The sequence below is a fragment of the Gopherus flavomarginatus genome, chromosome 1 (genome assembly GCF_025201925.1).
Source record: "Gopherus flavomarginatus isolate rGopFla2 chromosome 1, rGopFla2.mat.asm, whole genome shotgun sequence".
NCBI classification, from domain to species: Eukaryota; Metazoa; Chordata; order Testudines; family Testudinidae; genus Gopherus; species Gopherus flavomarginatus.
This window is the reverse complement of record NC_066617.1, coordinates 226,681,551-226,707,128: the sequence shown is the minus strand read 5'-3', so window position 1 is coordinate 226,707,128 and position 25,578 is coordinate 226,681,551. Positions and strand designations below refer to the sequence as shown.

Below are 25,578 nucleotides of genomic sequence, written 5' to 3'. Positions count from 1 at the left end.
AAGTCAGAGATGACCTACTTATTTAAGAAAAATGTGTTGGAACAATATAAATGCTCAAGTATTATGTTATGCCTGCTAATTTTTTTGATAACCCAACATTTTGCTGCAACTGTATTACAGTCATTAATGCATGGGGCTGACAGCAGGGTTGACAGAGGGCTGCCAGTTGCACGGGAGCTGAGAGTGGGAGCCCTAGCTGCCAGCCACCCAGGGTGGATAGCAGGAGCACCACCATGTGTGGAGCTGACTGTGGGACTCCAGCCACCAGCCACCCTGGGCTGACAAAATTGCTGTGGAAGCCTAATATTGTGGGATCTGCAGTTTCCACAATATTGCAAATTAAATAAGGCATTACTGATAATCCAGTGCACTGGTGTAGCGTGACGACCAAGGCTACTTCCTGAAAACCCGTGGGTCTAGGTTTGAGACTGGGGTTTGAAACCAGGGTCCTGACATTACCCCACTGTGGGGTGACCTCAGAGTACCACAGGCTTTGGTTTATCTGAGTGTGCCCTTTAGAGGTCATTTACTTTTCCAGAGCTGTGTACATGGTGAGCTGGTTCACAGGTCTGATCTTTCCCAATCGATGTGGATACTCTTCTTGTCCCTGAATCTGAATTGGTGGGAGAGCTGTTTTGGGTTAGGGAAGGGATTGTCAGAGAGGGGTTTAAGGAGGAAAGCATGAAATACAGAATGTGTTCAGGGATGGTGAAAGCCAAAGCTTGAAGGTTTCTGGGTTGATTTATCTGTAGATCTGGTAAGGACTTATATATTGGTGATCTAGTGTGCGGATGGATTGGCCAGTCTCTAGATGATTACCTGATAGCTGCATCTGCTGTCCTACTATGAAAATGGATTCCTAGTCTGAAGTAATGTGGTCTGGGAGGCCATGGTGGTGAGATGACATGACAGTGGTATCCTCAGCGGTGGGGAGTTGTGTGCAGGGAATGAAGTACACCATCTTTGTAAACTGGCCCACCACTGTTAGGATAGTACGGCAACCTTTGGATTAGGGGAATTTGACAATGAAGTCCATGGTGATCCAGGTCCAAGGCCTTGCAGGGTCTCAGCAGCTATTAGCATCCCATAGGATTTAGCTTGAGCTATCTTTATAGGGACACAGGTGTGTTGCATGATCTGACATAAGTCCCTATCCTTCTGTGTGACTTCAGCCAGGGGGTTGATATCAGGAGTTAGGAGCCTCTGGGCAAAAGAGTCATCTTGAAGAGCAGTTGTGGTTGCCATTGAATCTGATAGCAGTGATCCTCCGAAGAAGTGATGCTATTTCAGAACACAGGATGACTCTACATGAGATTCCCTAGGATCACTGACATGACCTTGTTTTCTGGAGAAGGTGTCAGCCTTTCCGTTCTTAGTGCGAGGGCAGTATGTGATGGTAAAAATCAAATCTTGAGAAGAAGGAAGCTCAGCTTAATTGTCATTGATTCAAAGCTGTAGCGGAGCTCAGGCACTCCAGATTTTTATGGTTGGTATATACCTGCACAGGGTATTTTGTCTCTTCCGGGTAGTGCCTCCAGTTTTCAACTTGATGACCAGCAGCGCCTTATCTGAAATTGCATAATTACATTCAGCGGAGGAGAGTTTTCATGAGAAATATGAACAGGGATTGAGCTCTTTCTGGAGACTGTATTTGGGACAACAACACCCTGATGGCAACGTTGGAGGCATCAGTTTCCAAAATGCATGGCTGACTTAGGTTGGGATCTCTGAGGAGGGGAGCAATGGTGAACATTTTTTTTGGGGCATTCAAAACCACGTTGGGCTTCTTCCATCCAGAAAAATTTTGTGGGTTTTGACCAAGGAGGTTATGGGAACCAGAATTTGAGAGTAATCCCATATAAAGTGCCTATAAAAGTTTGCCAGATCAAGGCTCACTTCTACCTTCAAGGGATCCGTGTGGACTCCTTTGGACTCTACAGTGGGTTGCTTGAAGATACAGTCTTCCAGTTTTTCATAGAGTCTATGTTGACAAAGCCTTCCTAATATGTTGCTCGCGTGCTGTTCATGCATGGGTTGATTCTCAGAATAGATTAAAATGTCATCTAGGTCGGCAACCACATAGTAATCCAACATATTCCACAAAACATCATTGATCAGTTGCTGAAAAGTGGCAGGCATGTTGGTAAGGCCAAAAAGTATCACCAGTTGTTCAAAATGGCCATATCATGTTCAAAACATGGTTTTCCACTCATCTCCTGGCCAGATCCTGACTAGATTTTAGTCTTTTCCCTGAGATTCAGCTTGGTGAACGTCCAGCTGTTCTTACTCAATCTAGGAGTTCCATGATCAGGGTAGTAGATATCGATTTCACATGGTGATTTTATTCAGGGCACGGTAGTCAATGCACAGCCTCAAAGATCCATCCTTTTCTACAAAGCAAACTGGGGCCCCAGCTGCGGAGGTGGACTATGGGACAAAACCTTTTTTAGATTCTCATGAGTATATTCCTTAAGAGCTTCCAGTTCAGGCTCAGATATAGAGTATATTCTCCCAAACAGCATCTTGGCACTGGACTGCAAGTCCATCAGGCAATTGTATTCACAACAGGTGGGCAGGAAGTCTAAACGTTCTGTTTTTTGAACACATCTGCAAAATCCTGATATCTCATGGGGAGAGAAACAGCTGACCCTAGAAGTAAGGAAGCCCATTTTGCTGCTTGACCCCTTCACCACACCTGAAGCCTGGGTGGCGTGTATGGCTGGGGATTTTGAAAGTTTCAGCTTGGGGGCCAAACAGCAGTTGGTTCAGCAGTACTCCAAGCTAAACATCAAAATTTGCTGCTGCCAGGAGATACTTGGGTCATGCTTGGCAATGCAGGGGATTCCAAGTATGACAGGAAAGTATGGGGACCAGATTGGCTAAACTGAAGAGTTTATGGTGATCACCGATTACTGCTTCCATCAGTCAGGAAACCACTGTTCTGGGACCTAGACGCAAACAGTGAGCCATTGACTATCTTGACCAGGTCAGTAGCAGCCTTGGGCTGTATGGGGAGACCAGGTATTTGGTCTACAGTGGTGTCTATGAAATTATCATCTGCCCTCGAGTCAAAGCCCACTGGATGGCTCACTGTTTGGAATTCTAAACTCGGAGTGGTAGCTGGAGCTGCAGGTGAGGGGATGATCTCAAGATGGTGGGGAAAAATGCCTCGAAGACCTTGCCCGGTGGAGTTTTCTATGTAACATAAGCTTAACCCCTTCTTATTGAGGCTGGGCAGGGGTGTTTCCCAAAGCTATACAGTTCGTGGCTTTTGCCAGGCAGGTACCACGTGGCCCATGTAGCCTCAGGAAAAATCATAAATTCTCTCATCACCAATGTTCCTGTTCAGAAGGTCCAGCCGAACTCATGCCAAGTCCACCTATGTGGGCTCAGGCTGGGGGGTTGCAGGTGGAGCCTGGACATGAACTGGATCCTCTCTCCTATCGTGTCGCCACTCACTAAGCTGAGTGTCATTCAGAATACAAAGTTCAATAGAGGTGTCAAGTGTGGGTGGGGGGGGGGCATTTCATGTGGGCTAGTACATCTCTTATCTCATTACTCAAGCCTGCTGAAATTCATGTACCTGGGCCAGTTCATTCCAAGCCATATCTGCTGCCAGGCATTGGCAACAACCTACATATGACGCTGGTGATCCCGGTGTGACAGAGTCTCCATAAGGCAGCCTCCACAATGAGGGCCTCTCAGGGATCATTGAAAATCATTCTAAAAGCCCTCAGAAAGGAGTCCCAAATAGCCAATTGAGGATGATCCTGTTCTAACAGAGGAGATACCCACTCCAATGCTTCATCAGTGAAGAGGCTAATGACCAGGCCTACCTCAGCCTGGTCCATCACATAGACATGGGGCCTCAACATAAATAGGACCCTGCACTGGTTTACAAAACCACAAAACTGCAGGTACCACCATAATGCTCCAGTAAAGGCACAATGGGCTCGGATTCTGAGGGGCTGCGAACCATGAGGCTGGACAAGGCATTCCCATTTGCATCTCTATGATCCATTTCTGAAGGATGGGAGTTTCACCTGGAGCCAGTCCACCATGACCCATACGGCTTGCTTTTCTTGTAGGAGGGTGATCTGCTCCTAGGGACTTGATGTTCTGGTGGGCACCAGCGATGCTGCCCATATGGTTTCCATATCCCTTTCCTTGGAGCAGGAGCAAGACCAGGAGGAGATCAAAGGGTAATGCTGTAATGCTCAGGAGTCAGACTGGTCAAAAGGAAGTCCTGATCAGTGGTCAGAATTTGTGCAAGTGTTCTGATCACCAGGAGATCCAGTCCAAGGGGAAGAGACAGCAAGGTGGCCGACAGAGTCAGGCGTAGCAGCAAGGCAGGGTCGGGTGGGTCCAAGCAGCAACTAGTGGGAAAAAGCTTCTTGCTCAGGCAAGGCCGAAGGGAAGCAGGAAGTTTATATATAGTCACCAGCCAATCAGGACCAAGACCACATGGCCAATCAGGAAGCAGGTTGCAAAACCCTGGTATCCAGGCCACCCAAGACTGTGAATTTGCTGGTAATCCAGTGCGTCAATGTGGCATGACAGCCACAGCTGCTTTCTGAAAACCTAAGTGGGTCTGGGTGTGAGACCAGGGTCCTGACAACAACACAGAACTTTCAGCCCAAGGTATAGGAGGACTTGAAATGGCTTTAAGTCAGTATAGTCCCTCCTGGTACTGAGCTGATCCAGGGGGCAGAACAGGGCTTTTAGAGACCTTTTACACCACTACCTCCTTTTTACGCAGCATAATGTATAAGGGGGGTCACACTCAGAGGCTTGCTATGTGAAAGGGGTCACCAGTACAAAAGTTTGAGAACCACTACTTTTTGTGTATAATCTGGAATTCTCATAAGTGAGAATAATTAAACTAAAACACATAAGCCATTGCTAGAGGAATCTAGAGGATGGAATGTACAGAAATATACAGAAAGATAAATAATCACTCTATGAATTCACCATTTACAGAGAAGGGACAACTAGAATCCAAATAGCATCTTGTGCTCTTTCTGCATATGTAAATATACATGAACATCATCATGGTCCCTCTTTCCTGCACCTGGTACCCCACTCCTCCTGGAAAGAATAAAGTCTATAACTATATGTATACAAATTTATACAAATAACGAACATTTGCCAAACTCTTTGCAATCATGCTGTTTTTATTTTCCCAACTAGCTGGCTTCCTGAATCTAGGAAGAATCATCTATGCTAGTTTAGAGAAGTTACTAAATGCTTTGGTCTTGCATAAAGAAGACCTCTCCCATGCTCCCAACATAGCCTTTGGCCCCAAACTCAAACCTGTTCAACTGAGGATGAGAGGACATAAAATAAGCAAAAAATGTTGGAATCCTCATAATTCTGAGAAGAAAGTAGAAGCCCCACTAAAATGGAAAAGAACTCTGCACCTCTACCAATAATAGTCTCTTTAAATAATGCATGGTAGGCACCCAATTTTTAGAGCTGGTTGAAAAATTTTTGACAATTATTTTCAGTCAAAAAATGCAATTTAGTCTAATCAAAATGTTTTGTGGAAATGTATTTGTATCAGCAAAAATTTCTTCAGGAAGATTTGTCAGGTCCAGTATGGAATTGAGAGAGTGAGACCCTTGAATAGCCAATACCTGTTGATTAGAGCACTCACCTGGGATGTGACAGACCAAAGTTCAAGTCTTTGCTCTGATTCTGGTGGACCAGGGGCTTGAACTCAGGTCTCCCATATCTCAGGTGAGTGCCCCAAACTCCAGGCAATTGGCTGTTCATGGAGAGAAATATCGTGTTTTTTCATGAATATTTTCAAAAGGTCACATTTTTGTTTAACATTGGTGCAAAACCAAATGTTTAAACTTTGAAATTTTCATGAACAGGAACTGTTGTTTTTCCAGCTATCCATACCTTTTATTGGATGTAGGTTTTAGAGTACTTAGAAGAATCAGGCTTTAAATAGAAAGCTGGTCTCTTAGCAATGGCAGACCTATTGCTCTGCTTATAATAACATCCTTGTTTGTTTAGTCCAGTTTGGGGCTGGTGAGTTATCCAATTGATAAAAACCTTCATAAGTGGCCAGTAAAGTCAAGGGGCTCCCCTGCAATCAACCACAAACTATTCTGCTGTTCTCAGGAACAAAGAGAGTAAAACAAAAACATTTCTGCCCATTATATAAAATAGCGTGTAATGAAGGAAGCGGGGCTGAAGTGTAAATGAGGTCTGGGTCTGCAAGACACCTACCTCATTTAGTATGGTTATTGAGTGGTTGCAGCCTATTAGAAGTGGAGTCTACACATTGAGCAGTAAGGATAAAAATAAATATCAATCACTAATTTGGAATGAAAATTCACCCTGTGCAGAGGGCCAACACGAGGCCTAATCCCCACTGCAGTCCTACTTAGGTCCTGTTTTGTGGCCTTAAATGGTGCATAGATCTTGTGTGATCCTCTGCACAGGGATGAATTTCACTCTCGCAGAGCAATAACCTACCCACATACTGAATAAGGCAGGAGTCACGTGGAAAAAAGTAATATGCTGTTTTGCAATGTGTATTCCCAAGCGTATAGTGTTAAGTTTACACAGGCAAGCTTAACTTGGGCATTGCCAGGTTATCTGAGGGCTTCATTTTGCAACTCTCAAATTCTTCTAATGTAGCTTTTTGCTATTGAAAGATAGAGAGGGCGACCAAATCATTCTAGAGATATAAACTATATATGGGAGTACAGAAGGAATCAATGATTATTTATGTAAAAAAAAAAAGCATTTAGTAACCTCACTTCAGTAAAAAATGAACAAGACAAGGCTGTCTCCCCAGGGATCACCGTGTTTTGAGCCAGACCCATGATTTCTTTCCTGCTTATGTCTCCACAAAAAGGAAAAGGAGATATTTTTAAATTTATACAAGAAATGATGATTATACATTTCTTAATATAACCACTACTCTCACTGCTTTGTGAGATAAGTCCTGTTTTTCACAGTATTGTAAGTTTTAGTGGGTTCCCTTTTGGTATTCTTATTTTGTTATTTTTAGTTCAATAAGGATACGGAAAATTCTAAAAAGACAGGTAATATTGGAAAGAATGGAACTTGCTATATGCAAGATGGTAAGTTCCTTCATAATTCAGTGGTGGATGTTCCACATTCCTTGCTCCATCTGGGCAAGGTCAATTCATTTACCATTTAATGCAGTAGCATCTTTCTATAAAGCATTATCCAGAGCTGTGTGACTCCTGTGACCCACTACTTCCTTATCATCTAAGCCTCATTCTCCAAACAACTCACTGATGTTCTGCAGCATGTGTTTCTCTGGAGTATGCTAATTCTCCTGATAGGGTATTGAAAGGCAGTGTTAGCTGTGTCATCAAAGTCCTTCCTCATTCATTTACTCCTATGCAAGTACCAGACAGCTCCCCCTTGTCTCTGCAAGCATCTGTTTGACCTAAACAAGCCTGAAAATTGCAATGGCTTTCCACTCTTAAAAATGAATGGTTATAAATCTGCCAGCATTCATCAAGAAGAGTTTAGACGTGTCAGAATAGCTTTTCAAACAAAATATTCAGACATGCTGACTGTTTCCCCCAGTGGAGAGGGAGTTACAGCAGCCCTAGAGCTGCAGAAGCAGCAGTGAAGCAGTTCATTGTGTGTGTGTGTGTGTGTTTCTTTCCCCAAAGTCTGTATTCATTGCTAGGTCAGAGCCTGGTTACTCAAGCCACAGGATTTGGCTCTTAATGCATATACATAAGTGTACTAGAAATATGGTTAAATTATTGGAACAGATGATGAACAGAATCCCCTGCTCAGAGCGCTATCTCCGTTTGTGTTGTGAATATGTAGATAAAGATAGAAATACATATACACACTGACACACCGCTAACTGAGAGAAAACAGATGTAAGGTGCAATTAGTATTTCAGTAGTTTTCACTATAAAGTGTGAACTCAGAGACTTGCTTTTCTGCAAATTAAGTATTTACTCCAAGAATAGGAAATTCTATAAGCCTGCTATTACTCCATAGACTTCTTTGTTAATAAGGAAATTTGCCAGAAGCAAGGTATTACCATTCATTTTAATCTGTTTAGAAATTAAAATACATAACATCTGCATTTGAAAGGTGTGCTCCCAGAAGACTGCAGTAATGTATTATGTGTTTTGTTAAAAATCAGATCAAATCGAGGCTTCTCTCAAGTTAGCTGCTCATTAATGACTGCTGGTGTGCCCTCATTTCTGTGTGCAGCTCTCACAGGGGAAAAGAGAGGCAATGCTGCATGATGGCTTTCACCTTCTACATCTCTCCCTTCATTTAGAACTCTGTGTACTGAAGTCATTTTAAAATCTGATGTCTCAGTAAGTTCCCTTATTGAGTGTGACTCCCAATCATTTCCCACAGCTGGAAATCTTCTGCTCACCTTCTGTTTTATTTTTTGCTGTCATTCTTGGAAACTTTGTGATGTTCCCAACTATTTAAGGGACCTGACTGAACATACCTTCTGTCTTATTCACTGGGTTTGTATACAATCCTGTGCATTCATTCTCTTGCAGCCACTTTTGATGTGGACCGGACCTTCTTCTTCTGCAAACTGGCCCAAATACATAACTACCACACATTTCTTACATTATTCCAGTAGTTGTAGGAATCTTCAAAGATTTCTAGCAAGCAGTGTTGGCTGTGTAACCGCTTTAGAAGAGTCATTTGCCCTTAGAACTGTTTTAATAATTGATGAATAAATATGTTCAGATCAATTCACTGTCTCTCAGAGGGTTATATTAATTGTTATATGTGAACTCAGCTGGTTTAATTGTCAAAATGTTTGCAAGTCTCATAATGTTTATTCATTCAAAAAGTGCATTACTTGTTCATTGTGTGTCGTTTGATCTGTTTCTAAAAAGCTGACCTCTTGCAAGGCAACAGAAACAATAACATGTGACTTTGGTGATCAGTCACACACCACGAATAGCAATAACCAAAGTGAACTGTTCAAATAGAACTCATAGGCTGAAACTTCTTTGTATAAATTATTTGGCAAATGCTCTGAAAAAAGAATACAGACTCAGTTTGTGAGTGATTTACAAAAAGAAAATTAAGCAAACCATGTATCATAACGTAATAAACTGCCTGCCATAAAAAGCTGACATTTATGAACATTTCATAATACAATTAGCACAATATTTCTTATTAATATAGGGTTATACTCTAGCATCTGTTGTGATTTTAAAGGCAATTACTGTAAAGTAGTAAAATAAATTATTTAGCCCCCAAGCATGCTTAATAATTGTAAAAATGAGTTTTCACTTTGTTTGCCTTTAAACAGCCAACAAGTAAATAGGACTGCAATATATTCATACATCTGTAATAGTGCACTGTGGATAGCTAATAGTGGAACTGTGATAATAGATCTAAAGCAATGTTTCCCAAACTTGGGACACCGTTTGCGTAGGGAAAGCCCCTCGTGGGTCAGGCCAGTTTGTTTACCTGCCCTGTCCGCAGGTCCAGCCAATCACGGCTCCCACTAGCCGCGGTTCGCTGCTCCAGGCCAATGGGAGCTGCTGGAAGCGGCGCGGGCTGAGTGATGTACTGGCCGCCGCTTCCAGCAGCTCCCATTGGCCTGCAATGGTGAACCGTGGCCAGGGGGAGCTGTGAGCGGCCGGACCTGCGGACGGTAGGGGTGGCTCCAGGCACCAGCACAGGAAGCACGTGCCTGGGGCGGCAAGCCGGAGGTGGGCAGCATGCTGGTCACCATGAGGGCAGCAGTCAGGGAGCCTTCAGCGGTGTTTCTGCGGGAGGTCCACCAGTCCCGCGGCTTCGGCGGCAATTCGGCAGCAGGTATGCCGAAGGTGCAGACTGGTAGATCACCCGCAGAACCGCCGACAAATCCGTGTGACCGGAAGACCTTCTGCAGAAACCCCGCCAAAGGCTTCCTCACTGCCGTGCTTGGGGCACCAAAAAACATAGAGCCTCCCCTGACAAACGGGGCAGATAAACAAAGCGGCCCGGCGTGTCAGAGGCTTTTCCTGAACAAGCAGCAACCCCAGTTTGGGAAACATTGATCTAAAGCATGACAAAAAAGAACTTACCATTGCATGATGGTATTACCACAATACCTGTTAAAACATTACTGAATAGTCTCTTCACAGGAATTTCTTGCTAAACGTTCTTTGAGGAATTTGTCACTTTCTAATCCAAAATGTAATTGGATTGTAGCTCCATAAAAATGTCCTGTGCCAGTGCCACCAACCAGTGAAGGCCATGGTGCATTCTGCCAGTCAAAAAGGGAGACACAGTCAACATGGAAGGCCCTCCTATAAAAGCACATTGGATTTCCCAGCTATCTTACTTAGGGTACATAAAAGAACTGGTTTTAGATATCCAGTAGTTAATGCAGCCTTGTTGTAATGTAAGTGAATCCTGCTGCATTTGACAAAGTCCGAGAGTCAACTTATTTCTGGTAAAATGTCAGGAAAATGAAGCATTAACATGCTGAACACAGTTATGTGAGATTTCAGAGCTAATGGTGCAATACAGATACAGCAGATTCTTCAGACTCCTATGGAAGGTAACCACTTCTTCCCAGCAGACCAAAGACCATGTGAATATTATTTTAAATGTTGAAAATATTACATAATGTTTTAAAACAGGCTCAAAGGTGAAAAAGTTTCCCTTTTCTGTCCCACTCACTCCCCACCCCCGCAAGCAACCCCTTCCACCCCCCAAAAAAAAACACACACACACACACACACAATATCTAGATCAGCCTGTAGTGTGCAGAGGTAAAGTGGATTCTGGGTTAATATACCTGATCAAAATGGATTGTTAGTCATGCGAGTTTTGAAATCTGCCTTTTTTTACTACTTGCAAAGCGACAGGGTAAGTGTTCCTTATTTTAGACAATAGATTATGTAAGAACTCCTATACACTTCAATACTCGAGTTATTGTTATATGAGCTGTTCTCCTCCCCCCTCTCTCCTCCTTTGCTTTGGCATGCAGAATAGCTTGCACAATTGCTAGTTGTGAAATAGTACTATCAAAGAATTTAAGGATAGAATGCAGCTCCATGTGGAGCCCCAAAGCATTTAAGTATTATATCTATTGAGAGATGCTTTTTTTCTTTGAGAAGATGGGAGATGAACTAAATGGGCCTATCATTCTTTCCATCCAGGATTTCTGTTAGTATCTCTCTTCCATTATTGGGGTAGTAGCTCTTTTCTGTTAATTGAACCTTGCACTGCTATACACTGAAGTGTAAAAGGGGAACTTCCTGATCTTGTCACCTCCTCCCATCCTAGGTGCACTCTTACAGGGGGGAAACATTCTCCCTGAAAAGGGATGGGTGAACTTCACCAATTAAATTATGTTTTGGCTGTATTAGTAAAGCCAGATTATATTCACAAACCTATTTATTCTGTGTAGTTTAAATCCAGGGGCACTTTCCCAGAGTGATTAAATTTAAAAAGCAAAACTTGTTTGTATATGTATATATATATATGTGTGTATAAAAATGCATACAGCATATAGTAAAATAGACATAGTATCTATTTATGCCAGCCTGGCTTTTGAAGCAGCTGTTTTAACCCTAATTATATAATTTTACTATATACTAGTATTTTCCCCTCTAAGAACACAGACCCAATAAGTTTCAAGAGTGTGATGATGTTTGAACCCACACTAACATCATATGTTCAAAAGTCAGGTAAAATGAAATGGCCTGTCCCTATTTCTGATCTTCCATTCATAACTTCACAATACTGGGTCTCCAGCTGGAGAGTGAAATGAGCCAGATCTCCTTATGTCACCACTTCTGCTCTTTCATAATTAGCTGCTGGTAGGACATGTTTGTGTATGCCCTGTACATTCAGGGGGGTTGAGGTGGATCCCTCTCTCTTCCTCCTCGCTCCCATGATCTCTCCCAGTGCTTACCAAATGGGCTAATCCAGGTTAAACCAGACTACACTGAGGAAGTAGATATACATTAGTTTATTTGATCTTCTTTTAATTGGTCTTCATTCTGTTTTTTAAAGTGTCTATGCAAATTGAAAATGCAAAACAGCACACTCCTACATAGCTTGTGTGCACCAGAAACTGAAATTTCTGAAGGATCGTAGTATAAAACCAAAACAGTGCCATGACCTTGGGCTCACACATACATGCAGACAAGAAAAGCACTGTAGTGCTAAAACCTTATGAAAATCTTGCCATATTTGCTATTTTCTCTTGTATCAAGATTGCATGATGGTATTTCTAATATACTACTATGATATGGAAATAATGGCACATCACAGTTCTTTCATCATATTGTATCACTGCTTTATCATATTAGGCTAATACACTGCGAGAGTTGATAGAACCTCTCCATGCCAAATCGGATCCACTTCTCTTGGCACTGAACTGATTGGACTCAGATTGATAAACTAATGATTAGAGAATTTAGAACGGAGAGAATTGGCACGACGGAGACTCAACTTCAGCCTCTTGCAAGCAACCTAATGGCCTCCGTTCAGAAAGTTTAATTCTTCTTGAATAACTTTGATGTTGATAAAAGAGAACAGACATTTTAAAGCGTAGACAACCAAGTGTCTGGATATGGGGATTCCAGAAAAGTGTTAAAGGGGCAGACCTATTACCAGTCTTTTGAAGAGTGCATCCTTTCCACAGTGGGACTAGGCACAAAATCATAACCTGTCTACATGGAGCGCAGTTGCAGAAAATACTCCCCCCTGCATAGGAGAACGGAAGGGGAAGAGGGTCACGGCAGGGGAAGGGCTTTGATGACACACATTTGTGTTCTGCAGACTTCAAGGAATTAAAGAGGGATCAGCTATGGTAACTATAAAATCCTGTTGTTTTTATGGACTTCAGTGGCTTCATTCAGGCAAAGCAGAGAAAGTTAATATAATTTAAGTGTACTTCACATAAGTGAAGGAAATTAACTTGCTGTATCATACTAAATTAAGCTTATTCTTCCAAGTCAAGGTGTGTACTGACTATTTGGAGACTTAATATATGTTTAATGATTTATAATGAATTATCAGAGGGCACACTGAAACTGATTTGGATGACAGTGATGGAGAAGATATCTCATGCTGGGATTTATTAGACTCCACAGATACAATCTACAAATTCTCTTTATCTTCTGGGACTTACATGTGAATGATGCTGCCTCAGAGAACAGGCATCAAGTATTCTCGGTATAGCACTTGCACTCCATGGAGTTGTTTTGGGGCCAGTATTTGTCTGGATGTCACTCAGAGTAGATTCTGATACTGTTATTTATCATTATGTTCTGGCTCCCCTATGAGTTAATGTTTACCTCTGTCTCTGTGATTAGAATGTGGATTTTCCTTTATATATTTGGCTACGGGTGTATTGTAATAATGTCAATGCTATTTACTTGATATTTCATATTATCTTATGGAGAGAGACTTTTAAAAATGTATTTTAAAATGTTTTCTTTCTGTTGGCTCAATGTATGGTATTGCGTTCTGTTAATACCAATAAAATTATATATATATAGTTATATATAAATATTTTCCTTTTATATATAAGTAGACTATGCTTTTTTCCTCACAAATTGTGCAGTGAATAAAATTGCATCTCTCTGCTTTATAGCAGTAACAAAACTATAATAATTTGAATATTAATTTCATAAAATAAAAATCCTGTATACTCTGACATATATGCTAGTTGGATATTCGTCAGTATGCATATTGTGTTTCCATTTAACATTAATAGGCCTTTCACAAGTCAATTTATATATTTAACAACATGATTTTGACATCTTTAATTGTTACCAATCAAGAAACTGAACATGCCTATTATAGCAAAGTATGCCCACTGTTACTTGTTTACAAAATTGTACATCGATACAGTTTTTGCCCGTGTACCAAACAGATGAACCCACCATGTTTTTATTAATTGCGTATCCTTAGGAATTGATTTTTAAATATAATTTACTGCTCTTTCCAACACTTGAGAGAGGCAGAATTCATCTTTTTATATAATGTTGCCTTTGAAGTACTTGCCTCTGCCAGTGTCGATAAATCAGTGCTAAGCGCATAAAGATTCTGCAACCTGAAAGATTTATTGTTAAAACCTTGCTGGAATGCCCTGCAACCTGAACCAGTGCTTTGCATCCTGTCATTAAACTCCAGAATTAGTTAGAAATGAAATGTTTTGGAAATGAATTAGAGTACCAGAAGCCAAGATAAGAATCTAAAATGTCCTTTGGCTGCCATTTTGGGTTCCACTGATGGCTCATTTACTGCTTTTGCCAAAGGCCAGAAGGAGCTAATATATCTGCCCCACTGTGCATTTTAACTTCAGCTTCATTTTTTCCTCTCACAGACTGTATTGAATGAGCATTACCATTTTTGAGAGGGATTCCAAAGGGCTGCAATTAGCAGCCCATGACATTAATTCCATGCACATTTGTCAAATATTTTTTCTGTATGCCTTAAAATAAAGTTTGGAAAACGGCAGTTCACGTTTCTTTAATGAAGACCGTTGATTTATTCATTAGGTTAGGGTTTTTTAAGGTATTATTTTCTGCTTAATAAAAAAATCTATATTACCCATTGGCAAATTACCCAACTTTGCCTCTGCATACCCTTTGTCCATAAGCTCTGTTACTCCGTTTCCTGTGGGAATGCGCACATGTATGTTTCCTAATGGATATGGAACGGATGTCTCTTCCATCATGATTATGGTACCAATTCTGGGAGAAAGTTTTTTGTTAAAGTGTACACGTTCCATGTTCAAAAGTTTATTCAGCATCTGAACATTTAATTGCTTAAGAAATCTGTGATAAAGAGTATATTGCTGTTAAATTTTTGTTGTTGTTTTAGGTTTTGTTACCAAAGGTGCTATGTAGGGGCCCAGTCCTAGGTGATACTTAGAGGAGAACAGACTACAGTAGTGTTGAGGGCATTCAGCACCTGACAAGCTTTACATCTTGCAATGTCATGCCTTAAATAAGTAAAATGTAAATTAAGGTACAGATTAATTAGTCTGAGGTCTAATGAGTGCCATTATCAGGAAATCTGCAAGAACATTGGCATATATGACATGTTCTAAATAAAACCTATGAGTAGAATTTTCAAAAGCACTTAAGTCCAATTTTCAGAAGTGCCTAAGACACTTTTGAAAATGGATTTGAGGCTCCTAAGTGACTTAAACGCTTTTGGAAATTTCACCGTGTTGTAGTTTCCAGGGAAATAAAGCATAACAGATATGACATTTACTATCCCTATGGAGTAGGGTTCCTGTTCTCAGTGAACAGGTGATGTACTAGGAATAGGTACTCTATTCAAACTTAGTTAGGTACCAGCCCTATAAACCTTGACAGACATTGCTGTTGTACAAGAGTGAGTGTCGCTCGAATTGGACTGATGAGTAATGTAGCTATGTCCAACTGTCCCTACCATTTGTCATTTAACCTTTTGCAACATCATGTGCACTTACAGTTTAGGTTTATGAAAAGAATGTTTTGCTGAAGAAATAATTGCTTCCAAATGGTTGCTGCTGGACTAATCCATAGGGAAATCATTATCCATTTAAAAGTGTCAGTGCCCCCATTTATACAGTGACACAAACCGTCTCTCCACTTGCACTGTCCCCTGAATACTTCAACTATCTTTCAGGATGGCATGGTTTTACTTTGTCCCTCAACTGAGGAGAATGAGAGGAAGCTTGCAGGGGAAGTGGTAATGGTGAATGCAATGTTTATTTCACTTTAACAGTTTGCATCAAAATTAAACACTAATTTCAGCATGTAGCATAGAAAAGAAACAGGAAATTGACGAGAGAGCCTCTTTCACTATGTAAAATTTTCCCAGTGAGTCACTTTAAAAAAAAAAAAGCAAATAAAAATTAAATTGACATTTCGGTATGGAAGATATGTAAGTAAAGCACTTAAACCAAATATTAAAGGATATAATTATAAATATTTATCATTGCCAACAAATTCTGCTGCTAAGCATCAGTTTCTTGTTACTGTTAGGAATTATTTTATTTTTATTTGAATTTTACTTTTTCTGTGCACTTTTTGCACTCAGTAGTACAATCATACTTAGGTGAAGTTCTGGAACATCTTTCCAAGGGGAGCAGTGGGGGCAAAACACCTAACTGGCTTCCAGACTGAGCTTGATAACTTTATGGAGGGGATGGTATGATGAGACTGCCTGCAGTGGCATGTGATCCATCTGTGACTGCTGGTAGCAAATTTCACCAATGGCCAGTGATGAGACACTAGATGGCGAGGGCTCTGAGTTATTACAGAGAATTCTTTTCTGGGTGTCTGGCTGGAGGGTCTTTCCAACATCTTCAGGGTCTAACTGATTGCCGGGTCAGATTGGCAGAAACCCTGCGGGGTGTTTGCTTTCCTCTGCTGTGTGGGGCATGAGTCACTTGCTGGTTTAACCTGGAGTAAATGGTGGATTCTCTGTGATCTGAAGTTTTTAAATCATGATTTGAGGACTTCAGTAACTCAGCCAGAGGCTATGGGTCTGCTGTGGGTGAGGTTCTGTGGCCTGCAATGTGCAGGAGGTCAGACTAGGTGATCATCAAGGTCCCTTCTGTCATTAACGTCTCTGAGCTGATGCATCACAAACACTGGAAGTTAAATAGCCTCAGAATGTACGCTCTTCAGGGCAGGGATCATATTGGTACGTGTTTGTACAGTGCTTACCACAATGGGGCTGAGGCCTGTAAGGTGTTACTTCAATACGATTAATATACCTCAGACCCTACAAAGACTAGGAATCTGGTTCTCCCCTTATTTACATCAGTTTTATAGCTCCTTTGATTTCAAGGAACCAATTTCACCAACAAAAAGAGGAGAATCAGGCCCTAGGTCTCAGATGATGAGTATACCATGGAGCTCTTCTGCTGTGCAGACTTTCTTGAGAATTTCCTCTTTGCCTTAAAGGTTACATAATAGGAGTAAATAGGACATGGATATAAATTTCCCAGATACACTTCCCCTGCACAGGAGGCAGTGGTGTAGCCTATTACCTTAATACTCCAGTTCTCTGATTCTCCAGCTGCTAAAACTTTCTCTGGAAATGTGTATTACAGCTTGTTTTTAAGGGCATCCCTCCCCTAATTCAGTGAGAGTTCTAGGAAACTCTTTTCTATCCCTCGACCTCATCCCAGTACACAGGCCTTTCTGAAGCACTCATTCATCTCTGCGTTGTTCACTGACTTAGTGGCAGCTCTAATGTTAAAACATTATATAATACACAGGTTAGGGAAAAAGTGTCGGTACATCTGGGTATCTTAGATTATCCACAAATACAAGTTTTGTTTTAAAAGTCATAAGATACATAGAGTACATAATCAGCAATGAACCAAATTTAGGTGAATAAATTTAACAATAAAGTTTCGATATTAGCATCCTACTAATTTGAAAGAAGAACAAAAAGGAAGGGGATTGAAAGAAACAGAGAGGGCAGGAGAGACAGAAGGTGAAAAAGGGAGGGAAGACGCAAAGAAAAGTCATCTACAGAATTTCAAAAGAAGCCCAGAGATTAACACAGCTTGCATTTACCTTTGAAAAAGGGCTCATTTTAAGAAACAAAATAACATTCAGACCTTTATTTTACTGTAAGTGCAGAGAAAGAGATGATAAGTGATATAGGTTTCCTTTTGCACTTTAATAGAAGAATCTGCCCTAAATCATGCTGACCAGCTGATTAGCATTTGGTTTCCATGCAGACCAGAATTGTATCTCATTTTACCTCCTGCCTACTCTATGCTGTACTTAAACAGTGTGCCAATTGTTCTTTTCTCAGTAATCCCCCATGGGAACTACACTGCTCTCCTCCTATGAGCTGACTTTTCATCTAACTATGGCTTCCTTTATAAATGTGCTTCACAGAGGTGACTTCATGTGCAGATGCAGTCTCCTCCTAAAATTTTACCTTCTGCTGGTTTGAGTGGTTCTCTTCTTTTGGTTTAGGGTATGACTACACTGCATCAAAACACCCTTGGCTACCCTGTCAGCTGACTGGGGCTTTCCGGTGCTATCAAATTACAGTGTAGGCATTCAGGATCAGGCTGGAACCTAGGCTCTGTGCCTCCCCCTTGGTTTCTGCCCGAGCCTGAACATCTACACTGTGGTTTGATAGCCCCTCAGCCCGCGCCCTGCGAGCCTGAATCGGCTGACATGGGCCAGCCACAGGTGTTTTACTGCAGTATAGACATGTCCTTAGACTAAATCGAGAGAGAGAGAATATCCAGTTTTGTCTGCCAGTCTTCTATCTAAATAGATGTAGAAACTATTTAAATTCCTGTTTCTTTGAATTATAAACTTTGACCCGCCCCCCCTTTGTGTAATGTAAACTTATCTCAGGATCCCTGTCACGTGAACAGTAACCCTTAGGGCTCTGAAGGCAAATTTATGGTACCCTGGCATTTTGCACTAAGGCCTGGGCTACACTAGCGGGGGGATTCAAACTAAGACACACAACTCAGCTATGCTATTCGCATAGCTGAAGTCAAAGTATCTTAGTTCGATTTACCTGGCCGTCCTCACGGTGGCGAGTCGACTGCCGCAGTGCCCCTGTCGACTCCGCTTACTCCTCCTGCTGAGGTGGAGTATGGGCGTCAATTCACCGATCGATTTATCGCATCCAGAGAAGATGCGATAAATTGATCCCCGATACATCAAACACTGCCCGCCGATCAGGCTAGTATAGACGTATCCTGAGAATCTGAAGAATAGGTTACTTCTCTTCAGTGTCTCTTCCCATCCATCCAACCCAACCAAATCCCACCTTCTCTCTCCTTATGCCTTCTTGCTCTCCTTTCTCTAAACTTAATGAGATCCCTCCTATTTCCCTACTTTGTTCCTTCAGCCCTTCTTTTGTTGAGCACCGGAAGGTGCTGCCAAGCAGAATGCTGCCTCACCCTGCTCACCTGTCTCCATGGTCTTTTTCCGATTGCCTTATTCATACTGGTCCTGCCCCACTCCAAGCCTGACATCCTGATGCTTCTGCTGGCTGACCGACTGAGCAAGGGGGACCAGGTCATGTATTAGGTCTTGTCTTCATTAGCTGTTCACATGTTTGCTTACTATGTATTAGCCAAATCCCAGACACCTAGTGTTTATCTTAAGCTGCTAACACATGTGAGAACTACAAAGTGCCTTGTCTGCACTAGGATTTTACCTCATGTTAGTTACCATGTGTTAGCTTAACATGTGGGCAACAAACACCTTTTAATGTGGATGTGCCCTCAGTGTCAAGAAGGCAAACAAGGAAGGAGGGAAGATTTTTGCATGGGGGTGGAGGGAGGCTCAGGACTTCCTTTATCTAATACTCCCAACCTGCCCACTTATCTATACCCAGAAACCCACTCTTGTCCTTGGCATGGCACTTACTAGCAGCCACGAAAAGGTCTTAGAAGTTTTCATGAAGTCAGTTTCCAGGTGCTAAAGATGAATTGTCAAGGTTTTGCTGTAAAGTTCAAAGCAAATCATGTGAGATTTCCAGGGGGGAAGTAGCTGTTTAATAATGTAATTAGTGCCTTTTTCTAATAAAATTACCTCCCTAAGATCCTGGGAAAGTTCAGCTGAGCTAGTTTCTCAGCCAGAGAGTGTGACCTCATCAAAAGGAATGAAAATAGGAGTTTAGATTTCAGATTGATAATTTTCACCTTGCTCACTCTCTGACATATAAACCAGTAAGGCTATAGCTCAACTTTCTCAGGGTTTTCAGAAGATGGTAATTTTGTTCAAGTGCATCATTAATTAATTACAGGTGAGTAGTGGCTAAGTGTGTGAGGGGCTGAAGAGCTGGATGAAGCATGTAGCCAAGTAGTAAAGTTAGCAAAGCAAAATATTTAATTCTGTGAAGAAGAAAACAACGTAGCAAGCCTGGAGGATAGAAGACAGGTGGAGGGGAATGGAGAAAAGGAGTGCAGCTACAAAGGGGAAATGGGAAGAGGCAACTGCCTTGCTGACCTCACCAACTGCAAAAGCCCTTTTTCCCCAAAATACTGAAGATATGCGCAGGTGGCTGGCAATCCAAAAGGAAAGAATAACCTAAAGATGAGGAGAGGAATCTTAGTGACATTGGGAAGATCAGCAGAAGTATGATGAGCAGGTGCTTAAAAGCCTGCACGCCTCAAAAAGAGGACTGTAGGTCCTTGAAACACCTGCACAGTCAGCCTGCTGAGTGACAAAGTTGAAGGCTGATGGCATTGTGTTACCTTTGCACAGATGATGTGTGTGCTAATAGCGTTGGATGTAATCTGTAGTTCTTCTGGTACCTTTCTGAAGAAAGTAACAAAACTTTTGAGACTAAGATTAGAAGGGTGATGAGAAATCTATGCTTGGGGCTCTGTGTTTTCTGTGATTCTGTCTATAACATCTGTCCCCTGCCTCAGAATCATGCTCTAACCCATAGGATTGAATATGCAACCTTCTGAATGTCACTGGTTCAGTGTTGTCTTCCCGAGCCTGCAAACAAACAGTAATACTTCTCAGTGGTCTGGCCTACTCCTGTTCAACTCAATGAAGAGATACATCTGAAACCTAATACTACTATGTAAATATCAGCAGTGGTAACTGTTTCACTCTGATCCTTTTAGTAGCAATATCCAGCTAATGTTTGATCTATTGATCTTGGATATGCTGGGGGAAATAATGTAAAGAGGAATAATGGAGCAACTGGTTATTGACAAGGATATCTGGAGCAAGAAACTAGTTAACTCCCACCAACCCACAAAACTCAGATCACTCACAAATGGGATTGCACTGCCAAAGTCCCAAAGTGTATCTGCATGTCTTTAACTCAAATCATTTCTCATCCCTTGATGTGGTACCAAAAGTCCCAACCAGAGTCCTGTACTTAGGACAGAAGAATTCCATGCACTGCTACAGACTAGGGATTGAATGGCTAGGCAGCAGTTCTGCAGAAAAGGACCTAGGGGTTACAGTGGACAAGAAGCTGGATATGAGTCAACAGTGTGCCCTTGTTGCCAAGAAGGCCTTCGGCATTTTGGGCTGTATAAGTAGGAGCATTGCCAGCAGATCAAGGGACATGATCATTCCCCTCTATTTGGCATTGGAGAGGCCTCATGTGGAGTACTGTGTCCAGTTTTGGGCCCCACACTACAAGAAGGGTGTGGAAAAATTGGAAAGAGTCATGGGGACGGCAACAAAAATTATTAGGGGGCTGGAGCACATGACGTATGAGGAGAGGCTGAGGGAACTGGGATTATTTAGTCTGCAGAAGAGAAGAATGAGGGGGGATTTGTTAGCTGCTTTCAACTACCTAAGGGGGGTTCCAAAGAGGATGGATCTAGACTGTTGTCAGTGGTGGCAGATGAACAAGGAGTAATGGTCTCAAGATGCAGTGGTGGAGATTTAGGTTAGATATTAAGAAAAACTTTTTCATTAGGAGGGTGGTGAAGCACTGGAATGAGTTACCTAGGGAGGTGGTGGAATCTCCTTCCTTGGAGGTTTTTTAAGGTCAGGCTTGACAAAGCCCTGGCTGGGATGATTTAGTTGGGGATTGGTCCTGCTTTGAGCAGGGGGTTGGACTAGATGACCTCCTCAGGTCCCTTCCAACCCTGATATTCTATGATTCTGTGAACTTTCTCCTCATCCGCTGCAAAAAACCTCCACCTTCGCTTCCTCATAAAATGTTTCTGGCTTCTTTGTAAATTCAGAAGTAGTGTAAAATACATGTCAGAAACCTTCCAAAACTGAAACTTGAATATCAAAATAATGCAGCTGCTTCTGTGCTGAGTATTATTCAGTTTCACATTTAATTAAATAAAAAATGTCTGATGTTGAAATATACTTGAATCTGCAGCAGAAATTTCATTGTCACAGACTGGCACTGCTGTGGTGTAGCAATTGGAGACCTCGCTATAGAATTTAGGCCTGGTGTGCCGCAAAGTACATGTGGGGCTGTTCTATACCCAAGTGAAAAAGCTGCTCAAGAAATTGATGCAGCCACGAATAACAATCCATGTTCCAGATTAGGGACTCTCCCCTGCAGCAGTATATGGAAATCCGAACACTATTATTTCAGAGGAGCCAGGTGGCTAGAGGAATGTAATCTGGGACTCAAGTGCCAACTCAGAATAATGAATAACAACCTAATGTTTGTGGTGCCGTTCTAAAAATCAGTCTGTGAATCCCTCTAGGCCTAAAGCCCTCCTCCAGAATCTGTTCTGTATCTGAATCAGGTATCCCTGGAGGCCTAATTCTTCCTTAAAGAAACTATAATGCTAGTGCAACATATCAGACAGCTATAGCCCCACTGAGGCCTTCCATTGGCATATGGATGTATTACTAACCCAGTCACTTAACCATGAGCTTGCTTAGATCAAAATTAAAAGGGTGACACTCTTACTTTAATCTCAAATCATGATGCTTTTACTTTAGGGTATATCTACACTGCAATTAAAAATCTGTAGATGGCCCATGCCACTGATTCAGGCTTCTAGGACTCAGGCCAAAAGGCTATTTAAGTGTAGTGTTGACCCTCGAGCTGGAACCCAGGCTCTAGGGCCCTGAGAGGTTAGGAGGGTCCCAGAGGTTGGGCGGCAGCCTGAACCCAAATGTCTACACCACAGTTAACAGCCCCACAGCCAGAGCCCTGTGTGCCCGAATCAGCTAGCAGGGGTCAGCCGCAGGAGTCTTACTGCAGGGCAATCTGTGAGATCAGGAGCTTCTAATCATAGGAACCAATTCCAAGAGTAAACTCCCAGCCCCCACCAAAGTTCCAGAGAACCACACCTGCCATGCAGGCAAAAAAGAAATAGAAGGGAAAGGAGATAGCTGAGTGAGGAAGGGGACAATCTTCCACTCATACCCAAATTCACACCGTTCAAGAGGGTTAGTACAGAGTTACAGCAACCAAACAATGAACATCTACAACAGCATGACAACAGCTACCACATGGATGTTACCATGATGGTGGTTGCCCTCAGGAAAGGAAGTGAAGGAGAAGAGGGTGTTCTGCCTACCCTCCCTCAGGAACTTTTCTTTTAGGAACACATAGAGGGGAAAAATGGCTTCAGCTCTCTAACATACGTGTTGGGACTTGGACCTCCATGTTAATATTTAACTGTCCATGAACTGGTACTCTTGTCCCTCATCCTTTGCCCTTTTGTCATGGAATAACTAGGGAAAGAGAATCCATCCTGTCACATCTTGTATATTTTTAAATTTGGAAACCTTAGAAAAATTTAGGTATTTAAAAGGCAAATTTTTGCAATTCATCTTTAAAGCCGTGGACGTTAGCCAGTTAGCTAAAGGTTTCGCCAGAATTTCCAAATTTGGGGTAAAGTTTTAAAATGAAGTTATTAAGTGAAAAGTCTCACTCCCCCACAGGAGCAGATTGAGAGGCAGCTCCAGTCACTAAGAGCAGTGCTTCCTCTTTATCATTTCCCAGGGTGCAAGAGCATTCCACTGAGACAAGGTGGTGATGTAGCCTCTGCAAATGTATCTGACATTACTAACAAAGGGGTCTAAATGCAGAGCAAATCCTAAATGCTCAGACACACCTCACTGGCTCTCTTTTCTTCACTGCTCAATCCTTCACACCGAAGCCCAGGCCTACTCCCAAATGCAGATGACTACCCCAGTTCCTAAGTGATATCAATGCCTGGATGAAGATAAACTCAAGTAAGATGGAGGTAAGGTATGTGGATAGAGGGGAAATATTTCAAAGAATTGACTGACACCATACCACTATCCTTTGAGTACATCTGTCTGCCAGTCGTCAGGATGGAGTACAGATGGGGGCCTTCTGGACTCTTCATTGCTGCCAATATCAGCATAGCGTCTGCTACCAAATATACCATTTTCCATCCAGCCAAGATGCCCCCCCCCCATCTTAAATCATTGAGATGGTGATAGTGATACTGCAAATGGAAATTGTCTTGCCCAGGTTACCCTCAGGCCCTTTCACAGATTCATTGATGGCTTCTAGGTTCAATTACTGCATGATTCTTTTTCTTAGCATGACTGTGACAGCCCTGAAGAACTTCAGTTAATGTTGACAGTGGCAGATTGACTATTTAGTAATAAAGACTGATGCAAATACTTCACCTGTGCTTTTTGGAACTGCAGAGTTACAGGTGAATTTAAGGTACTGCTCTTCTTATTCAAAACCCTAAATGGGTTAAGCCTAAACTGTTTCAAGGACTGCCTCTTACTTGCTCATCCAGAACACTGGGATTTTCAGTAACTTGTGAAATGCATGATAGGGTTGAAAGATTTCTTAATGGCTGGCCCCAGGCCATAGAACACCCTGCCACAAGAGATTAACATGCCATTGAATCTGGACAGCTTCAGGCTAAATTATAAAAACTCATCTCTTCAGCATAGTTTTCCCATAATAACTACTAACCACCCATGAGGAGAAAGCATGGTCATATGAAACAAAAATTGTCGCTGGAGGAAAGAGACTGGAGAAAGATGCACTTTTTATATAACAAGGGATAAAAGGAAGGGAGAAATAGACAAAATAATCTGCAGTCAGATTTAGCTAGCTTTATTGAGATTTCTTTGTAAATCACTCAGATACCATTAAGATAGCACCTTAGATCGATAGAATTACACATTGGAAGGTGCAAACAAACATGAATACATGGACCATACTAATGTTCCTATTCATTATAATGTCTCATGGAAATTCAAAAATTGCAGCCTAGTGACATTTCTAAAAAAGCAAGAAAAATCAAGAACACAAAGGATTTGAGCCAGTGTATTCACTTATTTAGTCTTTTCCTTTAATTTTAACAATAAGTTTTTATAACAGAAAAGAAAAGATGATGCATCTTGTCATTTTGATTTGTCTTTAAATGTTGCCTACATACATATGTGATTAAATCAGTGACTGTCCCCCAGCAGTATATTATATAGTAAGAGGGTCTACGGGAAAAACATGCAACAACCCAAAGGCTCTTTTCAAAGCCACAACCTCTCTCTGAGCTGAAGAGCTGTAATCCTTCCTCATGTATAGGACAATTAAAACAAAATGTGTGCTTTACAAATTACTATTAGATTAAAGAAATGTACAGAAGAGTCAAAGGACTGCATGTCTTTGAGGATTTCTGCTGCTATTAATGATTGTAAAGTTCTTTGAGCATGTAAGGCGTTATATAAACGTAAGTATTATTCTGGGAGACAGTTTTTTTTCTCTCTAGCTTCCCTGTTTGAAACTGACCCAGGTGAGTAGTTACTATACTGTGTGATGTTTGTTTGGCCTCTGTGAAATGAGTAGTTGATCTCAGTCCAGTTTGTGGTTGGCATGTCTCTACCCTCCAGAAAGCTGCTGTCTCCATTAGCACCAGTTAGCATCCTTGTCCGTAATGTTGGTAGAAAAGCTAATGTGTGAGTATACATGGAGACTGAAGCCCCAGTTCAGCAGAGTATTTAAGCATGTGAATGCTCACATTTAAGGCACTTAACTTGTGTGCTTAAAGTCAGGCATGTGTTTAAGTCTGAATGACCATCTCACTCCGACAAGTGGTTCTTTCCGAAGCTGGTTGAGGAGATTGGCAGGTTAGGTACGGGTGGGAAAACATGCACTACTGATGGGGAAGAAATGAGGTCTCCTCTCTCT

The 25,578-nt window shown here is 41.8% G+C and overlaps 1 protein-coding gene and 1 long non-coding RNA gene across 5 annotated transcripts in view; one reads left to right on the top strand and one right to left on the bottom strand.

Annotated features, from left to right (window-relative positions):
• LOC127043067 (uncharacterized) overlaps positions 1–25,578 on the bottom strand; it is a 39,466-nt gene that overhangs the window by 3,637 nt on the left and 10,251 nt on the right. The window contains exon 2 of the long non-coding RNA XR_007772135.1: positions 10,071–10,252. This is a non-coding gene — a long non-coding RNA (uncharacterized LOC127043067). The remainder of the gene's footprint in view (positions 1–10,070; positions 10,253–25,578) is intronic.
• Positions 1–25,578, top strand: part of CNKSR2 (connector enhancer of kinase suppressor of Ras 2) — a 368,568-nt gene that overhangs the window by 336,354 nt on the left and 6,636 nt on the right. Inside the window, exon 21 of one of the 4 annotated variants that reach the window (XM_050936491.1) lies at positions 12,312–13,481. The exons of the other annotated variants lie outside the window; for them this stretch is intronic. Within the exon in view, the coding sequence (XP_050792448.1) occupies positions 12,312–12,316 (5 nt within the window). The 3' untranslated portion in view covers positions 12,317–13,481. Of the gene's footprint in view, positions 1–12,311; positions 13,482–25,578 lie in introns of those variants that run through there. 4 annotated transcript variants of the gene reach the window in all.